This window comes from Arachis stenosperma, chromosome 10 (assembly GCF_014773155.1).
Source record: "Arachis stenosperma cultivar V10309 chromosome 10, arast.V10309.gnm1.PFL2, whole genome shotgun sequence".
NCBI lineage: Eukaryota > Viridiplantae > Streptophyta > Magnoliopsida > Fabales > Fabaceae > Arachis > Arachis stenosperma.
In genome coordinates this window covers 5,699,687-5,725,011 of record NC_080386.1, presented here as the reverse complement: position 1 = coordinate 5,725,011, position 25,325 = coordinate 5,699,687, and the positions used below count along the sequence as shown (strand labels likewise).

Below are 25,325 nucleotides of genomic sequence, written 5' to 3'. Positions count from 1 at the left end.
ATTTATTATAGCATATATTCAATAATTTATTAAAAAAGAATATTAATATACTGAATAAAAATATAATTTAAAAAATATTTTTTTAAAAATAAAGATAAATAAATTTCTAACCAATTTAAATTTAGAGACAATTAGGTTTCTATCCATTTCTTAAACTTGACACATCAGCATTTTCCGTTTAAAGTTGATGGAAAAATAGTAACATAGACCGCGTTGTGTCACAAAATAAAGAATAGGGACCCAAGTGGATCTTTTTTTAAGAGGTCACGTTGTCATTCTGAAAAATATACCGGGTCGGATTGGTAGTTCACTCTAACAAAGTGTCAAAAACATAATAGAGAAAATATAAGAGTTAATAGTTAAATTAGTCCTTAAAAATAAGACATTCTATAAATTCATTGTTAAAACTTAAAAGATTTTTTTAATCAAATTAGTCTTTCAAATATTACGAATTAATCATATTTATCCTACAATCACTCAATTAACAATTTTTTTCAAAGATTGATATTGTAATTGTTAATTAACAACATATATAATATCTTATATGTCTAATTGAACGTTGACTAAATACATTTATGAAAATTTATTAATTTAGTCATTTTCTCCAATTACAAAAATTTATTCCCAATATGCTTAGTAACTAAATTAATAAATTTTTGTAAACACATTTAGTCAACGTCCAATTAAATATGTTATATATTAGGTATGCTATTAGTTAACATATTATATTATTAACCATTGACAAAAATTGTGTGTAAAATAACTAAATGATAGATATAATTAATTCTTGAACTTTAAAAAACCAATTTAATTGAAAAAATTATTCGGAATCAAATTAAAAAATAGCTTATTTTTTAGAAATTAATTTCACTATTAGGCGGAAAATATAATTGTAACGGGCCGCTCTCTCTTCCTCGAGTTCGTACTTCTCATTCTCATAGTTCATCGCCAGCCTCTCTTTCGTTTCGCTACTCTTAACTTGATCCTTATTGTCGCATTGAAATAGAGCAACTTGCTATCATCCGTAGTATTTTGTGATTGTATATAACTTTTTACATCAAGAACACTTCTGAGTATTTGAGGTAGGCATGACTCTATAGATGTTTATGGAGATATAGAACAGATTTTATCTGAGGTAGACAAATGAATTGATTGACCATTTTAAAAGTTGCTTTCTAAATTATAGTTTAAGGTAAACAAAACAAAAGTAATGAAATCAGGCACTATGTCAAAATGTTGCATGCCATGGAAGTTGTTGGTAACTCCAAGCAAAGGTTTGTCCCAAAGACAGAAGGGAACCGCACGTTAAGTATTTGATGAATTCACTTCTAATAATAGGCTTCAACCTTTGAAGGCAAATCTCATCATTTTCTTTTATTCCCCAGAGAAAAAAAAGCTTCTGATCTTGATCTTGTTGTTTGTTACAGATTTATTTTGGTTAACATAATTCGCAAGTTGATTTATATTAAAAGGTTGTTAGAGGATGCATGTATGAACTTTAGTAATTATTTTTATATAAAAATAGTTTGCAAAACTATATATCAACATCCGTTGTCGTCCAGCGGTTAGGATATCTGGCTTTCACCCAGGAGACCCGGGTTCGATTCCCGGCAACGGAATTATAAAATAAATTTTTATTCTTTTTTGGATGCTAAAGATAGGACATAGGATTCCATAGATCATGAGCAATATGGCTGGTTCTTTCATGTTTCATCAAATCTAGTAATACTGTTGACCGAAAAGAAAGAAATCCAATAACCCTTTTCTTAGTAAATATTATTGGTTTCATTCAACGCTCGTGTTTTTCACTTTTTTGACATACTTGTAATTGGGTTTGCATTTCAAATTAATAAGTTATGAATAATATTACACATTTAAATATTTTTATTAATTAAATTTAATTAAATTGGTGTAATATAACCAAAATTAATTATAATTAATACTATTTTAAATTTTATTATTTAATTTGATTGAATTTAATTTATAAAAAAAATTTAGATAAATAATATTACTTGTTCCTATCCTGACCTAACGGTATGACCCAGGTCCAAATACACTAAAAAGCCCAATTTAAAGATTAGCCTTCGTTATTCACCGACCTCTTCAAAAGAGGTCAGACTCAACACAGACTTCTTTCCAAAGAAGTCGGGCTCAAGAGATAGCTGGCGGATAAACACTCATTCAAATGAGTAACTGCTCCTAGAATCTCTCTAACCACTTCCACGAGCCATATCTTAACCTCCCTAAGATAATGGGACGGTTAACACCCTAAAAATATGGCACTACTCCAACGGTGGTTATTGGTTCACCACTATAAATACACTGACACCCCTCAAGTATCTCTAAGTTCCAATACATTCTAAACCTGCTTAACCCCATGCTGACTTAGGCATTGGAGTGTCTTTGCAGGTACCACCCCCCATCTCTTGGAACACACAACTCGGAAGCGGCTCCCAGACATAAACCAAGTCGGAGACCACACTCCTCCAGCGCTTGGGCCTCAAACAAGTCCAACCACCGTCCGGTTCTAGGTAAGCCCCGGAACATTGGCGCCATTGCCGGGGACCTGGAGCTCAACTCTTGATAATGGCAGATGATCAATAACATAGCCAGACAACCACTCGACATGAATAAGATGCAAGCATGTTAAAAAGAAGCTGGAATACAGTTTCTATGGATACCAGAAATCCCATAAAAACTTCTCCCAATGGGCAGAGGATATCAAATAGGGATGATGATTCTACTTCTACAGTTAAATTGGATTAAAGGAGAAGAAAGCACCGTTCCAAGGCCATTGTAGAAAGCAAACCAAGATGAACTCGAAAGCCAATTGAATAAAAGAATTTTCAATTCAGAAAATTCAATTGGCAAAAGAAGTTACGTAAAAAAAAAAGACGAACTCGAAAGCCAATTGAATAAAAGAATTTTCAATTCAGAAAATTCAATTGGCAAAAGAAGTTACGTAAAAAAAAAAAGACGAACTCGGAAGCCAATTGAATAAAAGAAATTTCAATTCAGAAAATTCAATTGGCAAAAGAAGTTACGTAAAAAAAAAAAAAAGAGGAAAAGGGAACGTGACTAATCCCAACCTCTTCGTGAAATAGGATGGACAATGACATCTGTGCCAACTTACAATCTCGGAAAAATCCATGATACCCACTCATGAAATGGAACAGTTGCATGTTCCAAATACACAGCATCAGCCAATTTGAACGCAACCCAATCCGACAACGGAGTGATGAATCCAGTTTTTTCTTCAGTAGATTCACCTGTCAATTACAACAGTGAATAACACAAAGAATTCTCATGGTACATCTTTCGTTGGTTGCTCACAAATTACATCACTGCCAATGAATATGGAAAGAAATATTCCTGTGGTAGAATTTGATGTTGTTTGCACACCAATAAAGATGGATGTCTTCCAGGAAGAAAACTGGAATCCGATCTAAAGAAAAAGAAAGTCGGGGCGACAAAGGCCCAGTCTTCATTGGAGGGAATGATGGTCAGACTTTTCTTCAAAGGTCGGATGAGCCGGGAGCTCACAAAGAAAATCCGACCTCTTTTAGAGAGCTCACGAATAAAAGTCCGACCTCTTTTAAAGGTCAGACTTTACAATAAGGTCGGATGAGTTGGGAGCTCACCAAAGAAAATTCGACCTCTTTTAGAGAGCTCACGAATAAAAGTCCGACCTCTTTTAAAGGTCAGACTTTACAATAAGGTCGGATGAGTTGGGAGCTCACCAAAGAAAATCCGACCTCTTTTAGAGAGCTCACGAATAAAAGTCCGACCTCTTTTAAAGGTCAGACTTTACAATAAGGTCGGATGAGTTGGGAGCTCACCAAAGAAAATCCGACCTCTTTTAGAGAGAGAGCTCAAGAAAAGTCCGACCTCTTTTAAAGGTTAGACTTTACAACAAGGTCGGATGAGCTGGGAGCTCACAAAGAAAATCCGACCTCTTTTAGATCCCATGAAGAAAGTCCGACCTCTTTTAAAGGTTAGACTCTACAATGAGGTCTAAAACCTCATTGCTCAGAAGAATCCGACCTCTTTAGATCCGACAAAGAAAAAATCCGACCTCGTTTTGGAGTCTGTAAAAAATTCGACCTCTTTCACGATCAACTCTACAATGAGGTCAAAAACCTCGAAGAATATCAGAAAGAGATTCCGACTTATTTTAAAGATCAGAGTCTACAATGAGGTCGAAAACCTCCAAGCTTAGAAAGAAAGTCCGACCTCTTTCCAAGTTTAGAAAGAAAAATCTGACCTCTTCTAAAGATCCAAGCTTATGAAGATAATTTGACCTCCTCTGAGGATTCAAGTCTACAAATAAAAATCCGACTTCCTTTAAGAGCTTACAAAGAAAAGTCCGACTTCTTTCTTGAGGTACAACTTCGAGAACCAGATCCCAAGCATAAATGGCCATGAGAAGGTCATACGAAGAAATTTCTCAACTGACAACCTCGTCTTGATCCAAAATGACATCGGACAAAAAGCGGACGAAGAAAAGCCAACACCAAAATGAAAAGATCTAACAAAGTCACTTAAGACTTGAAAAAGAACTACTACAACATACTCAACTTATTCGAAAACAATTTACCTAGATTGTGCCATGTTTACAACAAAAGGGATACTACAGCTAGAAAGTGCACCTTACTCCTTAATGCACACTTTTTCTGACTTGAAATGATGAGATCCAAAGTGGCGTAAGAAGTTATAAATGCAAATCGTGGTCCGACCTCATTAAGCCACTTGTACTAAATCAAACTGGCAAGGGGCAAAGCCTAAAACGAATTGCACAAATAACTTAAGGACAACGTGATCATAATCAAACATCAACACGAAGAGGATGTAAACCCGACGTCACAACAATTTGTTTAAAACAAATTGAGAAAGGATGGCGATTTATAAGAATGCCTCCTCAAGCCAAGAGATAAGTATCCAACCTTACTAAGTTGACACAACAAGTATAAAACAAGTTATCCGACCTCCCAAAAAGAGAGTCTAAAATAACTTGTAAAAGTCACATAGCAACAAATAGTAAGATTCAAGAATGGCATGACTGAATACTCGAGTCCGACTTTATGAAGCTCGACCTCGAGTAGGGGCACTGGCTTATCGTGAAAGCTAAGTCCAAAATTATTAAAAACTAAAGACAACATTCTACAATGATGCTAGAGCACGAAAGAAGAACGTGACCCCCTTCCAGAAACCTGAGAGCAAACTCAGATAAGGAAAGAGCTCTTGAGACAAAGGATGGCTACGAGATTCGCCGCAAAAGACCTCATCTTGATAAGAAAAAATATCAGGCTACTGAGTTCAGGCGAATGAAAGTTGACAACAAAAAGGATAGGACCCTACAAGATTACTGAGATCTTAGGAAAAGGTTATTACAAGGTAACCGACTTAAACAGCACCGAGCTACCAAGGTCGTGGCATGCTTGTAACATGAAAAGGTACTATAGCTAAAAGCGAACTCTACTGCATGATATACTCTTTTTCCAACTTCATGATTTTTTCCCAAAAATTAAAGGATTTTTTCTGAAGAAGGATTTTTAACGAGGCATCATAGTAGAGACTAAGGGATCATAGATAGTGAAAAACCCTTAGTAGCAGTGAAAGTACCTTCGCAAATAAATAAAGATCTTTTATCTCTTATAAATTCCTTCTCGTTTTTCTTTCTTTCTACGAAACGCGCCGACTTAAGCTCGACAAAGCGTGAAAATCCCATGAACCGACCTAGATGGTCGTCAGGATAAAACGACGAGGTACAAGTCGGTGTAAAGAGGTTATAAAAGTCGATCGTAATAAACTCGGAAATTATCTGACGTACAAGTCGGGAAAACCGAGAAAAAAGGAAACGCATCGCAAAAATAACCTAAATCATAAGAGCTCAATAAATCAAAAATTGAGTATAAGGAATACCAAAAAGAGATCAGGAAACCTATTGAAAGCACTAAGGCAAAAGGCTGTCCCGAGTTGTTAAGGAAAACTTAACTTAAAGAAAGGGACAGTCAGCCAAGAAAAAGGTTTTTCAAAACAAAGATAAAAAAGGTTTTTTCTAAGATTACTGAAATCTTAAAAAAGGGCTACTACAAAGTGTCTAACTTCGAGGGTGAAAAACTACCCAGGTCGCAACACACCTCCAACATAAGGAGATAAAACAATTCCTTATAAAAAATGATTTTCTACAATTAACACACACCAATTGAAACTCGATAAACCGTGAAAATCACGGGCCGATCATATAGAAATCGCCTGGATGAAGCGACGAGGAACCAATTGGTGGAAAGAAGTTACATATGCGAATTGGAAAGAAAACACCTCGAAACAGCTCGGGCCAAACGGGTTGAAAAAGTTGTGTTTAGAACAAGTCGCAAAAGTAACTTAATATGCCCCTTGAGGCATAAATACGATCTAACAACTCGATCCACACGGATAACAAATGGATCGTACAAAATCTCAAGCCCACAATCTCATCTCTACAAGTTCTAAAAATAAACGACCTAGTAGTATAAAATGGAACACTTTCACAAAAACAAGTTGTTCCAAGAAAACTCGTTCTAGCATTCACAACAACATAAGGATAACTTGGATTAAACGAGTTATGCCAGTCAACCATATTTTCAACGAAATTGTGTTAAGCACAAGTCGTGTCTATCTAAAAGCAAAGCTTTAAAAGTGATTTGTATCAAAATGAATCACTTCAACCAAACGACTCGTATAGAAACGAGTTAAAAAGGAAGGATTGTAAACGTTTTTGAACAAAATCGAAACGTAAAAACTATCCTCCAAAATAACTTGGATAAAACAAGTTGTATCATACATAAGGACGACAACCTTGTAAAAACTAGAAAGGGGAGGGAATAAGCATATAATCCCTTCACCTAAGGCGCCAATTTATGCTCGACAAAGCGCAAAAATCACGAGCTGGCCTTTTCAATGGTCGCTCGGATAAAGCGACGAGATATAAATTGGTGTCCAATGGTTATAATACGGCTTGATGATTTAAAACAACTCAAGCCCATGAGTTGAACAAAATCGAGTAAAAAATAACCATATGATCTAAGTAATTTGTATCAAAATAAATTGCGCAAAACAACTTGATATATAACGAGTTGTGCTTCAAAAAAGTGACTTGTATAAAAAACAAGTCATCTAGAAAACTCAGAATGAATGAGTTCAACAAAAAAAAGGGCTTCATTCGAAAATCCTTTCTGCTTGATTGCTCGAGTCCGACTTCATAAAACTCGACCTCGAGCAGGGGCATAATGGATAAAGCAACGAAGTCTGATGGTTATAAAGATGATCTGATAGTTTAAAAGGACTCAAAATAAACAATTTGTACTTGAAACAAGTTGTGAAGTCTTAAAAAACAGCTCGAATTTAAATGAGTTGTATGAAATTAGATCAAGAAATAGCCACGTTTTAATTAAACGATTTGAAATGAAACAAATCGTAAGACCTTAAAACTACTCGCATCGAACGAGCTAGATGAGGTTATACTAAAAAATAATTACGAGTTTTGAAATAAACGATTTGTATCAAAACAAGTCGTAAGAAATCAGAATAAGTTTCAGAAAGGCGATTTGTATTAAAACAAGTCATGCATCCTCAAAACAACTCGAACTGAACGAGTTGTACAAAATTAGGATAAGAAATGTTTTCTGGTTAAGCACGATGTGCTAAAACCAATCATACAAAGCCTACAAGCCTTAAATAACTCAGAAAGAACGAGTTGTACCAATCAGTCTTAGAAAAAAGACTTGGCCAAAAACAAGTCGTTTAAAGAGGGAAAAGTATTTATAGCACGCCAGGGGCATAAGGGTAAATTGACGCGATCATTAAAGAAACGCGCTGTTACCAATGTAACTGCTCCCACGTATAAATGCGAAAACCCCAACAGACGCGACATTTGATTAGACTTGGCGGTTAAGAAATTTAAAATCACGTCAGCTACAGACCAAGTTCAATACTCGAATCCAACTCATAAGCAAAAGAGATTGGACTCGAGTAGGGGCACTGTTCCTACCCTGACCTAACGGTATGGCCCAGGTCCAAATACACCAAAAGGCACAATCCAAATATTGGCCTTCGTTATTCACCGACCTCTTCAAAAGAGGTCGGACTCAACATAGACTTCTTTCCAAAGAAGTCGGGCTCAAGAGATAGCTGGCGGATAAACACTCATTCAAATGAGTAACTGCCCCTAGAATCTCTCTAACCACTTCCACGAGCCATATCTTAACCTCCCTAAGATAATGGGACGGTTAACACCCTAAAAATATGGCACTACTCCAACGGTGGTTATTGGTTCACCACTATAAATACACTGACACCCCTCAAGTATCTCTAAGTTCCAATACATTCTAAACCTGCTTAACCCCATGCTGACTTAGGCATCAGAGTGTCTTTGCAGGTACCACCCCCCATCTCTTGGAACACACAACTCGGAGGCGGCTCCCAAACGTAAACCAAATCGAAGACCACACTCCTCCAGCGCTTGAGCCTCAAACAAGTCCAACCACCGTCCGGTTCTAGATAAGCCCCGGAACATTACTCATAAGTTATTACCTGCTCTTTCGTTTGAAAATAGAAAAAAAGGGAAAAGGGACGACTAAAATAAAATATCTCTCTACCGTCCTTGATTGCTAACAAATTTCTGAAGCTTAATAGTTAATATGGTGGCCCATGTAAGCCACTATGCAATGTTAGGTGAATTAATTTGTTAATGACAACTACTAAAGTTATATTATTTGACGATGTCAATATCAATAGGAGTACTATATAGCCTATACAAATTTTGCTAGGAAATACAATATATAAATTATGCTAGCCATATAATTTTCGTATTAATTTTAGTGAACATTTTCACCTTAATTTTGTGGTCGCAGCAAATTGCGCTCTTATCGGATTAAGTATCGGGTCCAAGCCCACCGACGAACCGACCCCTTCCCCCAAAATGGAAAAGAAGTTAAAGAACTACACACGAAAAAAAAAAATAAAAATAAAAAATTAAATATAATCAAATTTACGTAAAATTAATAATTAAAAATCGTTAAATAAAAATTTAATTAAATTAATTAAATTATCTAATGACTTTCAATTATCAACTCAACTTTTCGGTTTCCATCATAAATAAATAAATAAAGATCCAAAATAAAAGATCCAAAATGGTGTTATAACGACAAAAGTAGTCTCACGTAGAAACGAATGAATTGATGAAGATGTTAACAAATTTGTATATAATATTTTCTCGAAATAGTAACTTACTCCCACATAAAATAAAACTAAAATAAATGAAATCTGATATGCAATAAATTCCGTAGATATAGAAGTAAAACAAATCTGTAATTTATTATAATCCATGTGGATAGGGGTGATTACATATAAATTATGAAGTAAGTAAGTGTTTGTGTGTGTGTAAAGTTAGAAAGTCAAACTAGGAGACCAAACTTCACCATCCACCACCACCTTCTCTGTTCTCTCTTTGAATGCTGATGTTCATATTTCTTCTTTTTCTTCCTCTCTCTTCTTTCTTTCGCACCCTAAAACCCTAACTAACCACAATTTCTCTCAGAAATGGTGTTTCACCATCGCAGAAAACTCATGCCAGAAATCTGCGAGTCCATCTGCAAAGTGGAGAAGAATTGTTCTTCAAACTGTGAGGAATGCCTCAAACTCTGCATCACCAACCCCCAATACTACTATTATTCCCAACCACCGCCACCGATTCCTCCTCTCCCCTTAGACGATACATCAGATCATGGAAAAAGCCACGCGCTCTCGCCCTACTTGGTCCTTGCTCTCTCCGTTATCGGAGCTGCTTTCTTCGTTGTTATTTGCTGTGCAATCTTCGCGAGGATCTTCAGAAGGAGGAGAAGATCCTTATCGCCACCGTTGAGTCTTCGAACACAGGATAATACGCGTGATGATTTCTTCGTTGATGAGGAGCACGGTCCTGTGGTGGACCACCCGATCTGGTACATCCGTACACCCGGTCTTCAAGAATCGATCATCAACGCAATCGCTGTTTGTAGGTATAAGAGAGGTGAGGGTTTGATTGAAGGAACAGAGTGCTCTGTTTGTTTGAGCGAGTTTCAAGAAGATGAGAGTGTTAGATTATTGCCAAAGTGTAACCACGCTTTTCATTTGCCTTGTATTGATACATGGCTTAGGTCACACACCAATTGTCCTATGTGTAGAGCTCCAATTGTTTCCAGCAACACTCTTAGGGTTCCATCTATGCAGCATCATAATCATAATCTTAATGTTCTTGATTCAACTTCAAGTTCAAGTTCAAGTTCAGATTCAGGTTCAGGTTCCTTGGAGATGAGATCTGTGGAAAATATTAACAATGGAAGAAGCCTTAGAGGAATGGAAAATACTCAAAATATTGGCTTTGAATTGAGGAACAGGGAAGAGGATGAAGAAGGAGAAGAACAAGGCCAATTGGGAGGTGAAAGAGTACTAAGCATGATTAGGCCAAGGAGATCTGTTTCTCTGGATTCTTCTTCTGTTGCAGATATTGCTCTTGCTGCATCTGCATTTGTTCTATCTGCGGATTCGGATTCCGATTCGAATAGAGTTCTTGGGGATGAGACTGAGGGTGAACGAATTGGTTCAAAGAGGGTTAATGTTAATGTTAATGGAAATGAGAATGAGAATGGGGCAAGTAGTTCAAAAGGGAGAGGAGGAGGGAGAGGGAGAAGCTCTTCTTTCAGGATAAGGTATCTGCATAGTGTTGTTCCTAGTTCAATGAAGAGGTCACGTTCCTTCAATGGTAAATACTTTGTGTCTTCTTTGTATAGCCGCAGCCAAACTCAGAGGAAGCAAAATGCTAATAGTCTGAGAAGCTTTTAAAGATGTATGTATGCTGCTCTCAACAAGCTGAGAGTTTCAATGTTTTCCTTTTGTTATTGATGTTGGCATCAAACAAGTTATGTGATGCTCAATTGTGTAATAGAGAGAATCAATAAGTTGCAAATAAAGATATTTGCTTAATTTTGCTGAGAAATCAAAGCTGTCTTTTATGATTGATTTTTTACTTGAATTTGTTATGTTCTGGTCTTCTAAGGTTTATAGCCAAACTGCAATTAGGCCTTTACCTCGTTCAAGTTTGATGATGGCATAGATTGGAAAATGATAACCCACAATCACACTCATAGCAATGCTTTTGACAAGTTCAAAGCTCAAAGACTCAATGAACTTGGTAAACTATCAGAGAATAAAGTTGTGACAACAAATGAATCCAACTTGCAACTAGCATATTATGAGGAACTCAAGCAGCCAGTTAGCCAAAAATGCTCATTAATGCTGCCATAATGTCAAAACGTAAATTAATAACAAACCTGATTTGAAAACATTACTTTATTATTAATTGCATATGTTGTATAATTTATCTAACTTTTTCATGAGTTTTCAATAATCTATCATATTATGAAGAAGAATTATTCGTACTAATTGGTATTTTAACTGGTTATGGCACTTTAATGTTGTCGGATTTCACCCATTTTTGGTTCTTTAAATTTGGGCTTTAGATTCTACAAATTAGACGAAAACAGTTCAACTAGCATTAGAGTTCAGGTCAAAGAAACAAAAAAAAACAACTACTCTCATAAAGATGCCAAAAACATCTTCTCATGATGATTCTTATTTAAAAAGTATAATTTATTTATTTTGTAATATTTTAAATAAAAATAATATTTTTACTTCAAATAAAATTAAACTCTACAATTTATCATCCAATAATCAAAATAATATATCTTCATGTGATGACAATTATTAAATCTTCATTAAAGTAGCCCAAAAAAACACTAGCATTGGAGTTCAGTGAGCAACTATATTTAATTATTTATTTATCATTTCTCTTAGGTGTATATATATATAAGTATATAACCGCGTGGGTCCCTCTTCATACTAATCATGAAGCATTCAGTCATTCACATTCAACAACTCTTTTATTATAAATTGTTGGCGGTTGTAATGAGGCAATCAACAAACAAAGGCGCTATCCTAAATTATTGGCGCGTTTATGTCGACGAGATTAAGAAATTAAGTATAAAAATAATCGGATACAGATTCACCAAGGATCGAACTCTTGACCTTTCGGATTTAGTGCTTTAATACCATATCATAATACCACTCATCTCAAAAGTTTCAGCTAATGGAAAAATATAACACTAATAATTATATATCTAATACTCTATAAACCTCCATTGTACATATTGTATAAATATCTCATTGGCTTCTCATACTTTTCTTATTATATATATATGACCGAAATAAATAGTTTATTTCATGGTGTATTATTAACTATTAAGTAAGAATTTCTCATGAATTGCTGCAAGCAAGCATGACTTTGACTACTCCAAAGATATAGTTGCTAATTAATGGAAAAACTATGTATCATATCTAAAAATCTTGCAACAAATTTGATACTATGTTGAACTCAAGGGTGGTGGTGTTGTATGCAGCAACAATAATAGTAATTATAGGCCATGGAAGCAAAGCTAAAGCATGTTTGGAAGTAGAGAGAGAAGCACTGTTAAAATACAAGGCTTTTCTGAAGAGTCCGGCTTCTCTGTCTTCATGGATCAACGACTCAAACAGTGATTGCTGTGGGTGGGAGCGTGTCACGTGCGATCCTGATTCCGGTCACGTGACCCATCTCTCCCTTCAGTTCTTGAACGGGGTTTATCCTCACCCGGATGACTTTGATCCGTACAACCACCAGTGCCTCAACTTCTTGACGCTGGATTTTTCCTTCTTCGTACCCTTCAAGAACTTAACCGCCATTGATTTCTCCTTTAACTGTTTCAATAACTCCATTTTCACTCAAGGTAATTAGATAATAATCAACTTCGCTAACGTCTATCTCTCCGTTACGTTTGTTAATTTCGCAAATATGATTTTTGTTTTTCTGTTTTGATAAGATCACGGAGGCATGTCAACGTTGAAGACGTTAGAAGCAATAGATCTTAGTTACTGTTCCTTTAACATCAGTGTCATAGATACGTTGACTTCTTTCACTTCTTTGAAGACTTTGCTGCTTCGTAATAACTTCTTAGATGGACCCTTTCCAGTTCGAGGTACTCAGCGCGCTTTTGTTATTTGAATTATATCTTTTTAGTAATTTTAGTGGCCATTCTAATAATATATAAATTTATGATTGTTATTAATGATTAAAATTAAATAAAAATTTATATATAATTAATTTTATATAAAATTAATATATATTTAAAAATACTTAGATTAACAATTTAATTAAAAATAATTAAATAATAAATATAATAAATTATTTAATAATTTCAACTATTCATTTCATATAAAAACAAACTGTCCACAACTTTCTATTATAAAACTATTGAATCACCTAAAATGCTATAACATTTGAAATGCTTCCTAGTAATTATATTATTATAGCTAATAATGATATAAGCTTATTATTAATTTAGAGCCTATTTTAATAAAGATATAAAAAATATCTTTATTAAAGACGTTTACATGTGTTATATTAGTATTGGAAGTATTTATTAAATTAATTAATAATTTATTTTTTAATAAATTAGAATAAAATTAATTTATTATAGCAACAATAATAAATTAAATTACCTGCATTATAATTATTAGACACAATTTGATTTAATCAAATTACACAATTTAAATCGAATATCTTTAAATTTTTTGATAAAAAAACAAATATATTCCTGACTTTTTGTTTTAAGTACAATTAAATTCCTAAAAATTATAAAAATATAATTAAATCCTTAACAAAAAATTTAGATTTATTATTATTGTTATAAAAAAAAATTAGTCTTATTCTAATTTGTTAAAAAATTAAAAAATAATTAATTTATTAATACGTCCACTAATAATATAACACGTAAACATCTTTAACAAAAAACGTTTTACGCGTCTTTATGGGAGATCCCTCTATTAATTTATGTGGCTCAACATTTATCTAACAAATAAAAACCTATAGTTATTGGCAATTGAAAAAAATGAATAGTTAAGAAATAATATTTGTATATCAGAGTTGTTAGCTTTACGAAACTTGGAGCATTTGGATTTAAGCAGTAATCGACTTCAAAGCCCCTCAGAAATTGACGGTATGTGCTTGCATGCTTTACTGTTTAGTAAAAATCGAGCATAATTATTTTGATTACTAATTCATTTCAATAATATATTGTTGTCGAAGATTTCAAGAGGATGTCAGAATTGAAGAAATTAGAAACATTAGATCTGAGTCAGAATTACTTAACGATAAACGTTACTAGCATATTCAGAAGCTTGAGTCCCCTCAAATTCCTCAAGAACCTGCTTCTTAGTGAATACAGCACGGGCACACTTGGACCCCTAGCTATTCATGGTATTTTATACATATGCATACATATATATACGTATACATGCATTATTAGGCTCATTTTTTTGGTTATTGGAGGCATGCATGTGATGTGCTGTGTTATGGGGGTACAGTGGTGCTAGACCAAGATGTGGGCAGCCTTTTTTAACTTGTGCTTTAACAAAATGGATCATGCGAGTTGTTTTGGAAAAAAAATATGAAAAAATTTTGAATTTTGGAAGAAACAAATCGGACCATCCGTGTTGTACAATTTTTTTTTAATAAAACGAAAATCGGACCGTCCGATTTTTTTGGGAGCACTCATACCATCCGATTTGTAGCTCCCTAACACCACATCCTGTAAAACACGCTACTTCTCTATGTTGTTGTCCTATATCATTACTTTCTCCATAATAAAATTAAAACGTGGCATTATTATTATGAGTTTAATTTTGATCACTGACACTGTAATTATATCTATTTTTTGGATAACTGTTTATATTATTAATAATTATTTTTGTTAATGTGACGTAATTTAATGTACATATAAAACTACTTTATTCTTTCCGTACAGAGTTGTCAGTTTTACAAAATCTGGAAACACTGGATTTGAGTGAAACTTCACTTACAATCACATCAAGCTCCTCGACAACTCTAGGTACGTGACTCCACTTGTGTCATGAAATCAGATGTTTCACTGAATATAGCTATTGATTTCATTAATAAATTTATTATTTTATATATATATATGTATTGACTATTGAGTCTACAAATTTCAGAGTATTCCAAGACTTTGTCGAGGTTAATGTTAGAAACCCTTGATTTAAGTGGTACTCATATTGTAAATGCCAACACAACATTTAAATTTTTGTCGCACCTACCAAATCTTAGGTCTCTCATCCTGCATGAGACTGGGATCTTGTTTGGAGAACAAGATGATGAAGGTAAGTGCTAGCATATTATAAAGCTTATACTATTAATTTGGAGATGTTAAGTGTCCGAATATATTAGCATCAATTAGCATTCATTAGAATTATTTAGTATATCTGAATATTTATAAAATATTACGTCTTTATTATTACGATTCTCTTAGCACCTATAAATACTCTTCTATACTGTATCATTCGGACAAAAATTGAATACACTCGATGATACACAAATCCTTTCTCTACTTTAGTCTCTTGTTTCTAACATTAAGCAAAGCTGTTAAATTGATAGATCCATTTCTAAGTGTCTCACCTTTTTCTGTGAAGTTTTTGCTGACTTACCCAACTTGGAAGTACTTATCCTAAGGTCTGTTTCCGGAACCACAATACCAATCCAAGGTGAACACACATTTTCATCATTATTTTTCTTGCTGGATTAATTAGTGATTGTGTTAACTTTACTTGGTTGGCTCTAGGTTTATGCAAAATGAAGAATCTTCAAGAGCTAGATGTGAGTGATAATCATCTTACTGGATCTCTCTCTTCATTCTCCTGCCTAAAAAACTTGACATCACTTAGAGCTCTTGATCTCTCGAGGAATTTTTTAAGTGGAAACATATCACTATCCTTTCTTGCTCAAAATAATGCACCTCTTGAGTACCTATCCCTGGCAGACAACAATTTTGAGGGAACATTCCCATTAAGCACAGTGGCTAATTATTCAGAGCTCAAAGTATTAAGACTTGGAAGACAGCAGAACAAGAATTTTCAAGTGGAAACTGAGAATCCTCCATGGATTCCATCATTTCAATTGCAGTATCTAGACATGTCCAGTTGTCAACTGAACTCTGCCACAGGAGCAATTCCTACCTTCCTTTCTAACCAAAGTAGCTTGATATTCATTGATCTATCAAACAATAATCTTCTTGGTAGGTTTCCCAATTGGTTATTGATGAACAATCCAAAGTTGGAAGCTTTACTCCTCAACAATAACTTGTTCAATGGTTATTTTGAAGATCAAAAAATGAATATTCATCTCTACACATTGGATGTATCGAACAATATGATCCAAGGTAAACTACCAACATCCTTGGGATTCTCTTTTCCATACCTTGAATATCTTAATGCTTCTTTTAATGTCCTCGACGGCGATATTCCGGCTTCAGTTGGAGAGATGTCAACCTTGAGAACTCTGGATTTGGCATACAATAATTTATCTGGGGAGTTACCAAATGAAATGTTTAAGGGATGCATCTCATTGCAAATTTTGAGCTTATCACATAACAAGTTCCAAGGTCAAATACTTGCTGCACCTTTGAGCATGACATTCTTAAGTGTGCTGATGCTGGACAATAACAACTTCCATGGAAAACTACAAGACGGACTCCGGAATATGCAGCATTTGGGTCTGCTTGATCTCTCTAACAATGATTTATCAGGTGAGCTTCCAGGTTGGGTGATTGGAAATTTGAATCTTGTATTCTTGAGTGTGTCAGGGAATAACTTTGAAGGTGCGATTCCAAGAGAATTATGTGAACTTGAATTAATCACATTTGTAAGCCTATCTCATAACAGATTTTCTGGTTCATTGCCTTCTTGTTTGGGCAACTCATCATCATGGTTGAAGTTCATTCACTTAAGGAACAATAGTCTTGCCGGTACCATTCCCGAATCAATACTAAACAACTCTGAATTATATTCTCTTGATTTGGGAGACAACAACATTTCAGGAAGTGTTCCCAATAGTGTCAATGGGCTCACAAATTTGAAGTACCTTTCATTGGCTGGGAATAGATTGCAAGGTCAACTTCCCAAGCAGATTTGTGAGTTAAAACAACTCAATTTCTTGGATCTTTCTCGCAATAACTTCTCTGGGACTATACCCACATGCTTCAACAATATCTCCTTTGGTAACCAAGGGAATTATTATGATTTTTTAGCAAACTACTTCAGATCTTCTTACTTTGGATTTATATACAGTCAACTGTTCTACATCAACTTTCAGTACCATAACTTCGATGTTGAAATGCATGACAAAGTTGCCTCTTATTTTGCCCCAGAAGAAATGAGAATTACTACAAAAGGTTCAAGTCTATCATACAAAGGCAATATTCTCAATAATATGTCAGGTTTGGATTTGTCTTGTAATCAGTTAGAGGGAAAGATTTCACAAACCATAGGAGATTTGGTTGCACTTCATGCCCTTAACTTATCACACAACCATTTAGTTGGGTCAATTCCAGATAGCTTCCAAAAGTTAAAGATGATTGAAAGCTTGGACTTATCTTTTAATAGATTGAGTGGACAAATCCCTCTTCAACTGCAAGGCTTGAACTCTCTGGCTGTTTTCAATGTGTCTTACAACAATTTTTCTGGCATAGCACCTGATGAAGGACAATTTGCAACTTTTGGTGAGAGCAGCTACATAGGAAATCCATATCTCTCTTGGAGTATCAGTAATAGAGGCACTACAATGGCACCATTACCAGCACTTGCTACCTTCAATAATGGAGAGGACAATTCTGTCATTGATTTCACTTCATTTTGTTGGACTTTTGCAGCATCCTATGTGATGGTAGTCTTGGTGTTCATTGCAATTCTTTGGATCAATCCTTATTGGAGGAGAAAATGGTTTTATTTTATTGAGGATTGCCTCTATAAATGTTTTGGTGGAGTCCTTAAAGATGTGTTCTATTAGGCATCTAGCAAGTGTTGAATAAGTTGTGTTCAAGAATATTTGATAGTGTTACAAATTGAAGGTTGTATTCATATCATGTGTTATCATATACGACAACTCTCTTGCTTTAGATTTCCATGCAATCTTTGTTCATTAGATTTTTAATTGACTTCCTTCAATTACATGTATCTTTTTGGTAGTATCATAATCTTTTTAGACTTAGTGATAATAATCAATAACTACTTTTGGTGATCCTTCCTACAAAACTTGGATTAAAAAATATTTAAACTTTAAAACATATTTGATGTATTTAAAACAATAATAATAAAAAAATACATAAAGAATATTGTGTCAAATCTAATGTTTTACATAAGTTTTTTTGTTACACTTGAAATACACGAATGAAGTGAGACAAGAATTGTGTTTTGGATGAATTCCTTAAGAGAATCATCTCTCAGCGTCAATATATATATATATATAGGTACAGAAATCAAATCCTTTAATACTAGGAGATACAACAGAATCAGATATCTAAAAATAGAAACTATATTAAAACAGAATAACTTATATAAAGCCTATATCTCTCAAAATAACTTATATACAGCCTATATCTCTAATTTGATATTCAACACTCTCCCTCAAGCTGGATCATATAAATCATATGCACCAAGCTTGTTACATATGTATTGTATCCGAGGACCCCGGAGAGCTTTGGTGAAAATATCTGCAAGTTGACCGTTGGAGTTGACAAAGGCTGTTACTATTTCCCCACTTTGCAACTTCTCCCTTATGAAATGGCAATCAATCTCTATGTGCTTGGTCCGTTCATGAAACACAGGGTTGGAAGCAATATGTAAGGCAGCTTGATTATCGCACACCAGTTCCATCTTACTCGGCTCCCAAAACTTAAGTTCCTTAACTAATTGCTTCAACCATATAAGTTCACATGTGGCAAGTGCCATAGCTCTATATTCAGCTTCCGCAGTAGATCTTGCTACAACATTTTGCTTCTTACTCTTCCAAGATATCAAGTTTCCACCAATAAAAACACAATAACCAGATGTAGAACGTCTATCAGATGGAGATCTTGCCCAATCTGCATCAGTATACCCAACAATCTGGTTATGTCCTTTATCTTCATACAACAAACCTTTTCCTAGAGCACCTTTGATATATCTAAGGACTCTAATAGCTGCGTCCCAATGACTATCGCATGGGGAGTCAAGAAACTGACTTAGGATACTTGTGGCAAATGAAATATCTAGCCGAGTGACTGTCAAATAATTCAATTGGCCAATTAATCTGCGATATCTACCAGGATCTGCAAGAGGTTCTCCTTGATCTGGACTAAGTTTTGTGTTGGGATCCATTGGTGTATCTACAGGTCTAGAATCTAACATTCCAGTTTCTTCAAGAATATCCAGAGCATATTTTCACTGTGAGATACAGATCCCAGCATTAGATTATGCCACTTCAATTCCTAAAAAATATTTTAACTTTTTCATATCCTTAGTCTGAAAGTGATCAAACAAGTGTTATTTTAACTGAATGATTCCCTCATGATCATCTCCAGTAATGACAATATTATCCACATAAACAACCAGATATATGGAGGTCGTGGAGGAAGAATGACAGGAGAAAACTGAATGATCTGCTTCACTCTGAATCATGCCAAATTTAGAAAGAACAGCACTAAAGCGACTAAACCAAGCTCGAGGGAATTGTTTCAAGCTATATAAAGATCGGGGTAAATGACATACTAAGCCGGAAGACTCCCCCTGAGCAACAAACCCGGGAGGTTGCTCCATGTATACTTCCTCCTCAAGATCACCATGTAAGAAAGCATTTTTAATATCAAGTTGATGAAGTAGCCAATGGCGAATGGCAGCCATAGAAAGAAAAAGACGAACAGAGGCCATCTTCGCAACAGGAGAGAAGGTATCACCATAGTCCAAACCAAAGATTTAAGTGTAGCCCTTAGCCACAAGGCGGGCTTTTAATCGATCAATGGTTCCGTCTGAGCCGACCTTAATAGTATAGATCCAACGACAACCCACAGTAGATTTGTCCGGTGGCAATGGAACAAGATCTCAAGTACCAGTAGAATGTAAGGCAAACATCTCCTCGATCATAGCCTGGCGCCACCTTGGATGTGAAAGAGCTTCTATTGTTGTTTTGGGTATAGAAATAGAAGACAAAGAGGAGGTAAAAGCATAGTGCAAAGATGATAAACGATGGTAACTAAGAAAATTATAAATAGGATTAGGATTACGGGTGGAACGAGTACCTTGTTTGAGAGCAATAGGAGGACTACTGCTAACTCCCGAAGAAGGATCCAAGGACGGTTCGACCACGGGTTCAGGAGATGAGTTATCTTGGACTGCAGGTCGTGGGCGGCGATGATAAACCTGGAGAGGTTTTGTGGGAATAGGAGGCCCATCTAAGTAAGGAACATGAAGCACCTACGTAATGGAAGGTGAAGTGATGTCGGGTGCAGAGAAAAAAAGGGTATTCTCAAGAAAAGTGACATCGGCAGACACGAAGAAACGATTAAGAGCTGGAGAATAACAACGATAACCCTTTTGAAATCGAGTGTACCCTAAGAAAACACATTTGATAGAGCGAGCAGTTAACTTGTCTTTGCCTGGGGTAAGATCATGGATGAAATAAGTACAACCAAAGACTCGTAGTGGAAGAGAAAAAATGTGCTCATGAGGAAATAAAATGGAATGAGGAACTTGATTTTTCAAAACAGAAGAAGGCATACGATTAATTAAATAACATGCAATCAGAACAGCCTCACCCCAAAACTTAAGGGGAACATGAGTATGGAGAAGAAGAGTGCGAGCAGTTTCAATCAAGTGACGATGTTTACGCTCAGCCACACCATTCTGTTGAGGGGTATGGGGACAAGACGACTGATGTAGAATGCCTTGAGAGGACAAGTAAGACGAAAAGGGTGCTGAAAAATACTCACAAGCATTATCACTTCGTAAAATTTTAATTGAAGTTTTGAATTGGTTTTGAATTTCAGAACAGAAAGACTTGAAATGTGCAAATAATTCAAATCTGTCCTTCATTAAATATAACCAAGTGCAACGAGAAAAGTCATCAATAAAGATAACAAAATAACGAAAACTAGAATGAGAAGTAACACGACTAGGTCCCCATATATCAGAATGAATAACAAAAAAGGGAGACGTAGCTCGTGTATTGACACGACTTGAAAAATAACTACGAACATGTTTACCTAAATGACAAGATTGACACTCTAAGGTAGTAAGACGAGATAAACTCGGGACCATAGCTTGTAACTTTGAGAGGCTGGGATGTCCCAGGCGACAATGGACCACGTTCGGAGACTCAACAGCAGCAGCAGAAGACACAGTAGTAGTGGGTAAGGCAAGCCGATACAGTCCTTGAGACTCACATCCTGTACCAATCGTCTGTCCTGTCCCTCGATCCTGCACAATGACGGAGTCAGCAAAAAAGGTAACAGAACAATTAAAAGAACGAGTAAGTTGGCTAATAGAAATCAAATTGAAAGGACAATTGGGCATGTAAAGAACATGTTTCAAAGGTAATGTAGGAAGAGGAGTAGTTTGCCTATTACCTTAGCACAAATTTTAGAACCATCAGCCAAAGTGATAGAAGGAAGAAATGCAAGGTGTTCAAGTTTAGAGAGGACAGAAGAAGTACCAGAGATGTGATCAGAAGCACCTGAGTCAAGGACCCATGGTCCAAGAGAAGAGGAATGAGAGATACAAGCAACAGAATTACCAGAGTGGGCCACCGAAGCAACGGGAGTAGATGCCTGCTTTGAAGCTTGGTACTTGAGAAACTCATCATAATCATTGCCAGAGACAAATGTCCCTTGTGGTTGTGCGGCGGAGTGAACGTCAGATGGCTCATTAGTTTGGACAACATTAGCTACCTTGGTAGGATGACCATGGAGAGCATAACATTTATCCTGAGTATGACCAATCCTATGGCAATAGGTACAACTAAGGCGAGTACGATTACCACGCCCCTACGGTCGCCGCGAGTGGGCACTTGAAAGGACACTTGAGAAGAAGATTGGGATGTCAATGCAGTTTGGTTGAAAGTATGGGTCTCAAGAGAGGGACCGGATTGCAAAAGTCGTGCAAATACGTCCTCAAGGGAAGGAACGGGTGAGGTGCCCAATATTTGTTGCCGAAGAGATTCAAGTTCAGCTAGCAACCCAAGTAATGTAAGTACCAAAAATAGCTTTCCCTGTTGAGCATGATGGTCATTAGCATTAGACACATAGGGAAGGAGAGTCGAAAACTCTTCCTTGACAACTTCCACAGCCCCAACATAAGATTCCATATCAGTTTCTTGAAGCTGTAAACTACACAGCTTCTTAGCAACATGGTAAAGTCTTGCAATGTCATTAGTGTATAAAGTTTTAGCACGGTCCCACACCTTTTTACAAGTTTTGTAAGCTCGAAACATAGTCAGCTTTGGTGGATCAATGGTCTGCCACATAAGGTTACATAGCTGGGCATCAATCTTCTTCCAAGTGATTTTGTCAGCGGCGCGAACATCATCAACAGATTTAGTAAGGTGGTCTTCATAGTCTTGTCCCATGAACCAAAGTTCCACAGAATCAGCCCAAGAAAGGTAATTTTTGGCACCCATCAATTTTTCAGAGGTCATTGTAGCGGTTCCAGAAACAACAGATGTTAGAACAGCCGGTTTGCCACCATTGGAGTTGGTGTCAGGGGTTACCTCAGAAGACATGATGGCAGACACTCAGAAACGGCCGAAAAACACCTGCAGAAGGGAAACGAGGGTCGGAAAAAAAAGCCTGGGCAGTGGAGTGTGACGTTCACGCGCGTCTGGAGCGGAGGCGCGTGAGGACCACGCGCAGGAAAAGGGGCGGCGCGTGTCGGCACGTGCGGCGGTTGACGGCGGTGAAATTTTGGGGACAGGCCGAATTTGGCTTTCCGGTTCTGATTCTAGGGTTGCTTTAGAGTGGGTCTAATGTTTGACAAAGTTTTGGCCCAAAAAACGGTTTCTAACAAAGAGACACAGCTGATAGTGTCAGCTGGTGGGAAAAGGGAACACGGCTGAGAGATTGCAGCCGAAAAAGAAGAAAAACAAATAGAAACCAGAGCCGAGTCGGAACCCGCTCTAATACCAACTTGAAATTCACGAATGAAGTGAGACAAGGATTGTGTTTTGGATGAATTCCTTGAGAGAATCATCTCTCAGCGTCTACCACTTGTAAAGGTTGGACTTGTAAAGGTTGATTTGTTTCTTGTACGGGTACTGTAGGTTGGGGATTGCCATCTATTCTTTGAACGTTATATACATGTATTCTTGATTCTATTTCTAAAAGTTGTCTCATGCTTTGTACATGTAAGTAATGCATCCTTCTAACATAATGAATGCGTTTATTCTTAATAGTTTGTCTAGCGGTTTTTACTGATTTTTTGATTTTAATTTGTTGTAGAAGCCTTTTGGTTCTGATTATTTTCTTGTCCATCTTTTTTATTTCTACTTTTAATTCCGAAGATTCAGTTATTAGTTCTCTTATTTTTCTATCTATTGCCATTACTCTTGTTTTCATATTTCTTCTAACTAATGTTAAAGATTTAAGCCTTTTAAGAAATTCTTTCATATTATAAGAACAATAACTAAGAAAATAAAGAAAAGAAAGATAGTAAGCTTACAGAGATGAACTTGTACTTTTATTGCTTGCAAACTTGATACACTTCTTGAAGATGATTACAAATACTTGGAGAATTTATAAAGTAAGAAGATATAAGAGTAGAGAGATTTCTTGAACTTTCAAGTTTTTGATGCCCTTGAATGAGTGAGGGCTTTGGTATTTATAGACCCAAAATGGTGACTATTTGGGTACTATTTGCCGACAGTACTATTTGCTTTTACTGTTTGCCGACATTTACTGTTTGCTTTTACTGTTTGCCGACATTCACTGTTTGCTGTTACTGTTTGCCGACATTTACTTTTTACTTTTTACTTTTTACTTCTTTTTTTTCATGATTGGGCTTTTACATTGATTACATATACAGTACTTTGTTACATCTCAAATGGGTCTTGTGAGTCTTGATAATAATGAGCTGGACTGGACTGGACCTCTTCATCTTCTCCAAGAGGCACGGTCTGTATTGCTTGTAAAGAGTTTTGAATATCTTCTTCTGAAGTTGCTGCAGCTAGTGCTGCCATAATTTGTCGCTTCTGTGCTAAAAATTGGGTCTCTTTTTTATATGCTATTTGTTCATTGTTAGTGCTTGAGGCTGTTAATGCCGGACGCTTTTGTGATGTTGTTAACCATTGATCAATAGCTCCAGGGTGATTTTGAAGGCCTTATTAGTCATTTATCTAGATATTCTTGTATTTCTTTTTTACAATATTCTAAATACTCTTTGTTCATATGTATCGGTTTTGCCTTTGTTGGTATATCTTTTTCATTAAACCCATCTTCATATGGTAAAGATATTTCATGTAATTTTCTATGCTGAAAAGCTGTGGGGTTTAGACTACATAATTCTTTTTTAATTTTTTCTTCAATTGCTTTTATTTTATCTTGTATTTCTGGAGTTTGTAATTGTTCTTCTATTTTTTTATGTGTAACTTCTTGGTTTAAGTAGTTAATTTGTCTTGTTTTTCTTTCTATAATATTAACTTGACGCGGTAATTGTTGTAAAATTTTCTCTAGGCTCAAACAATTAATTTGTTTTACTTCTATTTCCATTACATTAACATGTGTAGATAGGTGTTGTAACATATTGAGTTCATGCTGCTTTGGTCTTGTGAGAAATTCAAAATGGACAGGATGATTAGGGATTCTTGTACAAGTTATTCCGTCGATGTCGACATTAAAGGGATATAATAATAAAGTAAAAGGATTTCCTAATATAACTTGATGAGATATATTCCTTGCTAAAAAGAATATAGTGGCAAAGCATACCCTATTTTTAAAAATTTTTGCTTTAGATAACTTATAGTCTATAGTCATTTTGTCATTTTCTGCCATTAAGACTCTTTTTGTAGTTTTCTCATAATATTTTGTGGGTATTAATCCTTCTTGTATACAATTAACATCTGCTCCTGAATCTACCATAGCTATTAAATCAAATTTTTCTTCTCCTACTATCAAAGTTATCGTAGTGAACCATTTTTGACTTACTAATAATGTTAAAATATTTATATAATTTTCTGTACCTAGGTTAATATAATTCTCGGGAATTGTTATATTACTAGTCCCTTCATTATTTTGCAAAGATTGTTCTTGGATTTTTATTATGTTTTCTCCTTCTATTTTTAGTAATCTGTAGTCCATATTAATATTTTGTTGTTTTAATTCTAAAACTTCTCTCTTTAACTTTTT

General features: G+C 35.5%; 2 protein-coding genes and 1 non-coding gene across 5 annotated transcripts; all 3 read left to right on the top strand.

Annotated features, from left to right (window-relative positions):
• Positions 1 to 1,547: 1,547 nt before the first annotated feature.
• On the top strand, positions 1,548 to 1,619 carry TRNAE-UUC (transfer RNA glutamic acid (anticodon UUC)). The gene has a single exon. It is a non-coding gene; the product is annotated as a tRNA-Glu (tRNA).
• Positions 1,620 to 9,408: 7,789 nt separating this feature from the next.
• LOC130955086 (RING-H2 finger protein ATL51-like) lies at positions 9,409 to 11,037 on the top strand. The gene has a single exon (XM_057881862.1). The coding sequence runs from the start codon at positions 9,580 to 9,582 to the stop codon at positions 10,858 to 10,860; it is 1,281 nt and encodes a 426-aa protein (XP_057737845.1). The 5' UTR covers positions 9,409 to 9,579; the 3' UTR covers positions 10,861 to 11,037.
• A 1,283-nt stretch (positions 11,038 to 12,320) lies between these two features.
• On the top strand, positions 12,321 to 18,126 carry LOC130955084 (receptor-like protein 13). Of its 3 annotated transcripts, none has more exons than XM_057881860.1 (9): positions 12,321 to 12,839; positions 12,933 to 13,088; positions 14,034 to 14,108; positions 14,198 to 14,368; positions 14,916 to 14,999; positions 15,121 to 15,285; positions 15,595 to 15,666; positions 15,744 to 16,196; positions 16,284 to 18,126. In XM_057881860.1, the coding sequence occupies exons 1-9, from the start codon at positions 12,440 to 12,442 to the stop codon at positions 17,963 to 17,965; spliced, it is 3,258 nt and encodes a 1,085-aa protein (XP_057737843.1). In that variant the 5' UTR covers positions 12,321 to 12,439; the 3' UTR covers positions 17,966 to 18,126. The 3 variants fall into 3 exon arrangements, with proteins under 3 accessions (XP_057737843.1, XP_057737844.1, XP_057737842.1); XM_057881861.1 differs by having other exon boundaries at positions 15,744 to 16,340; positions 16,434 to 18,126; XM_057881859.1 differs by having other exon boundaries at positions 15,744 to 18,126.
• Positions 18,127 to 25,325: the final 7,199 nt, after the last annotated feature.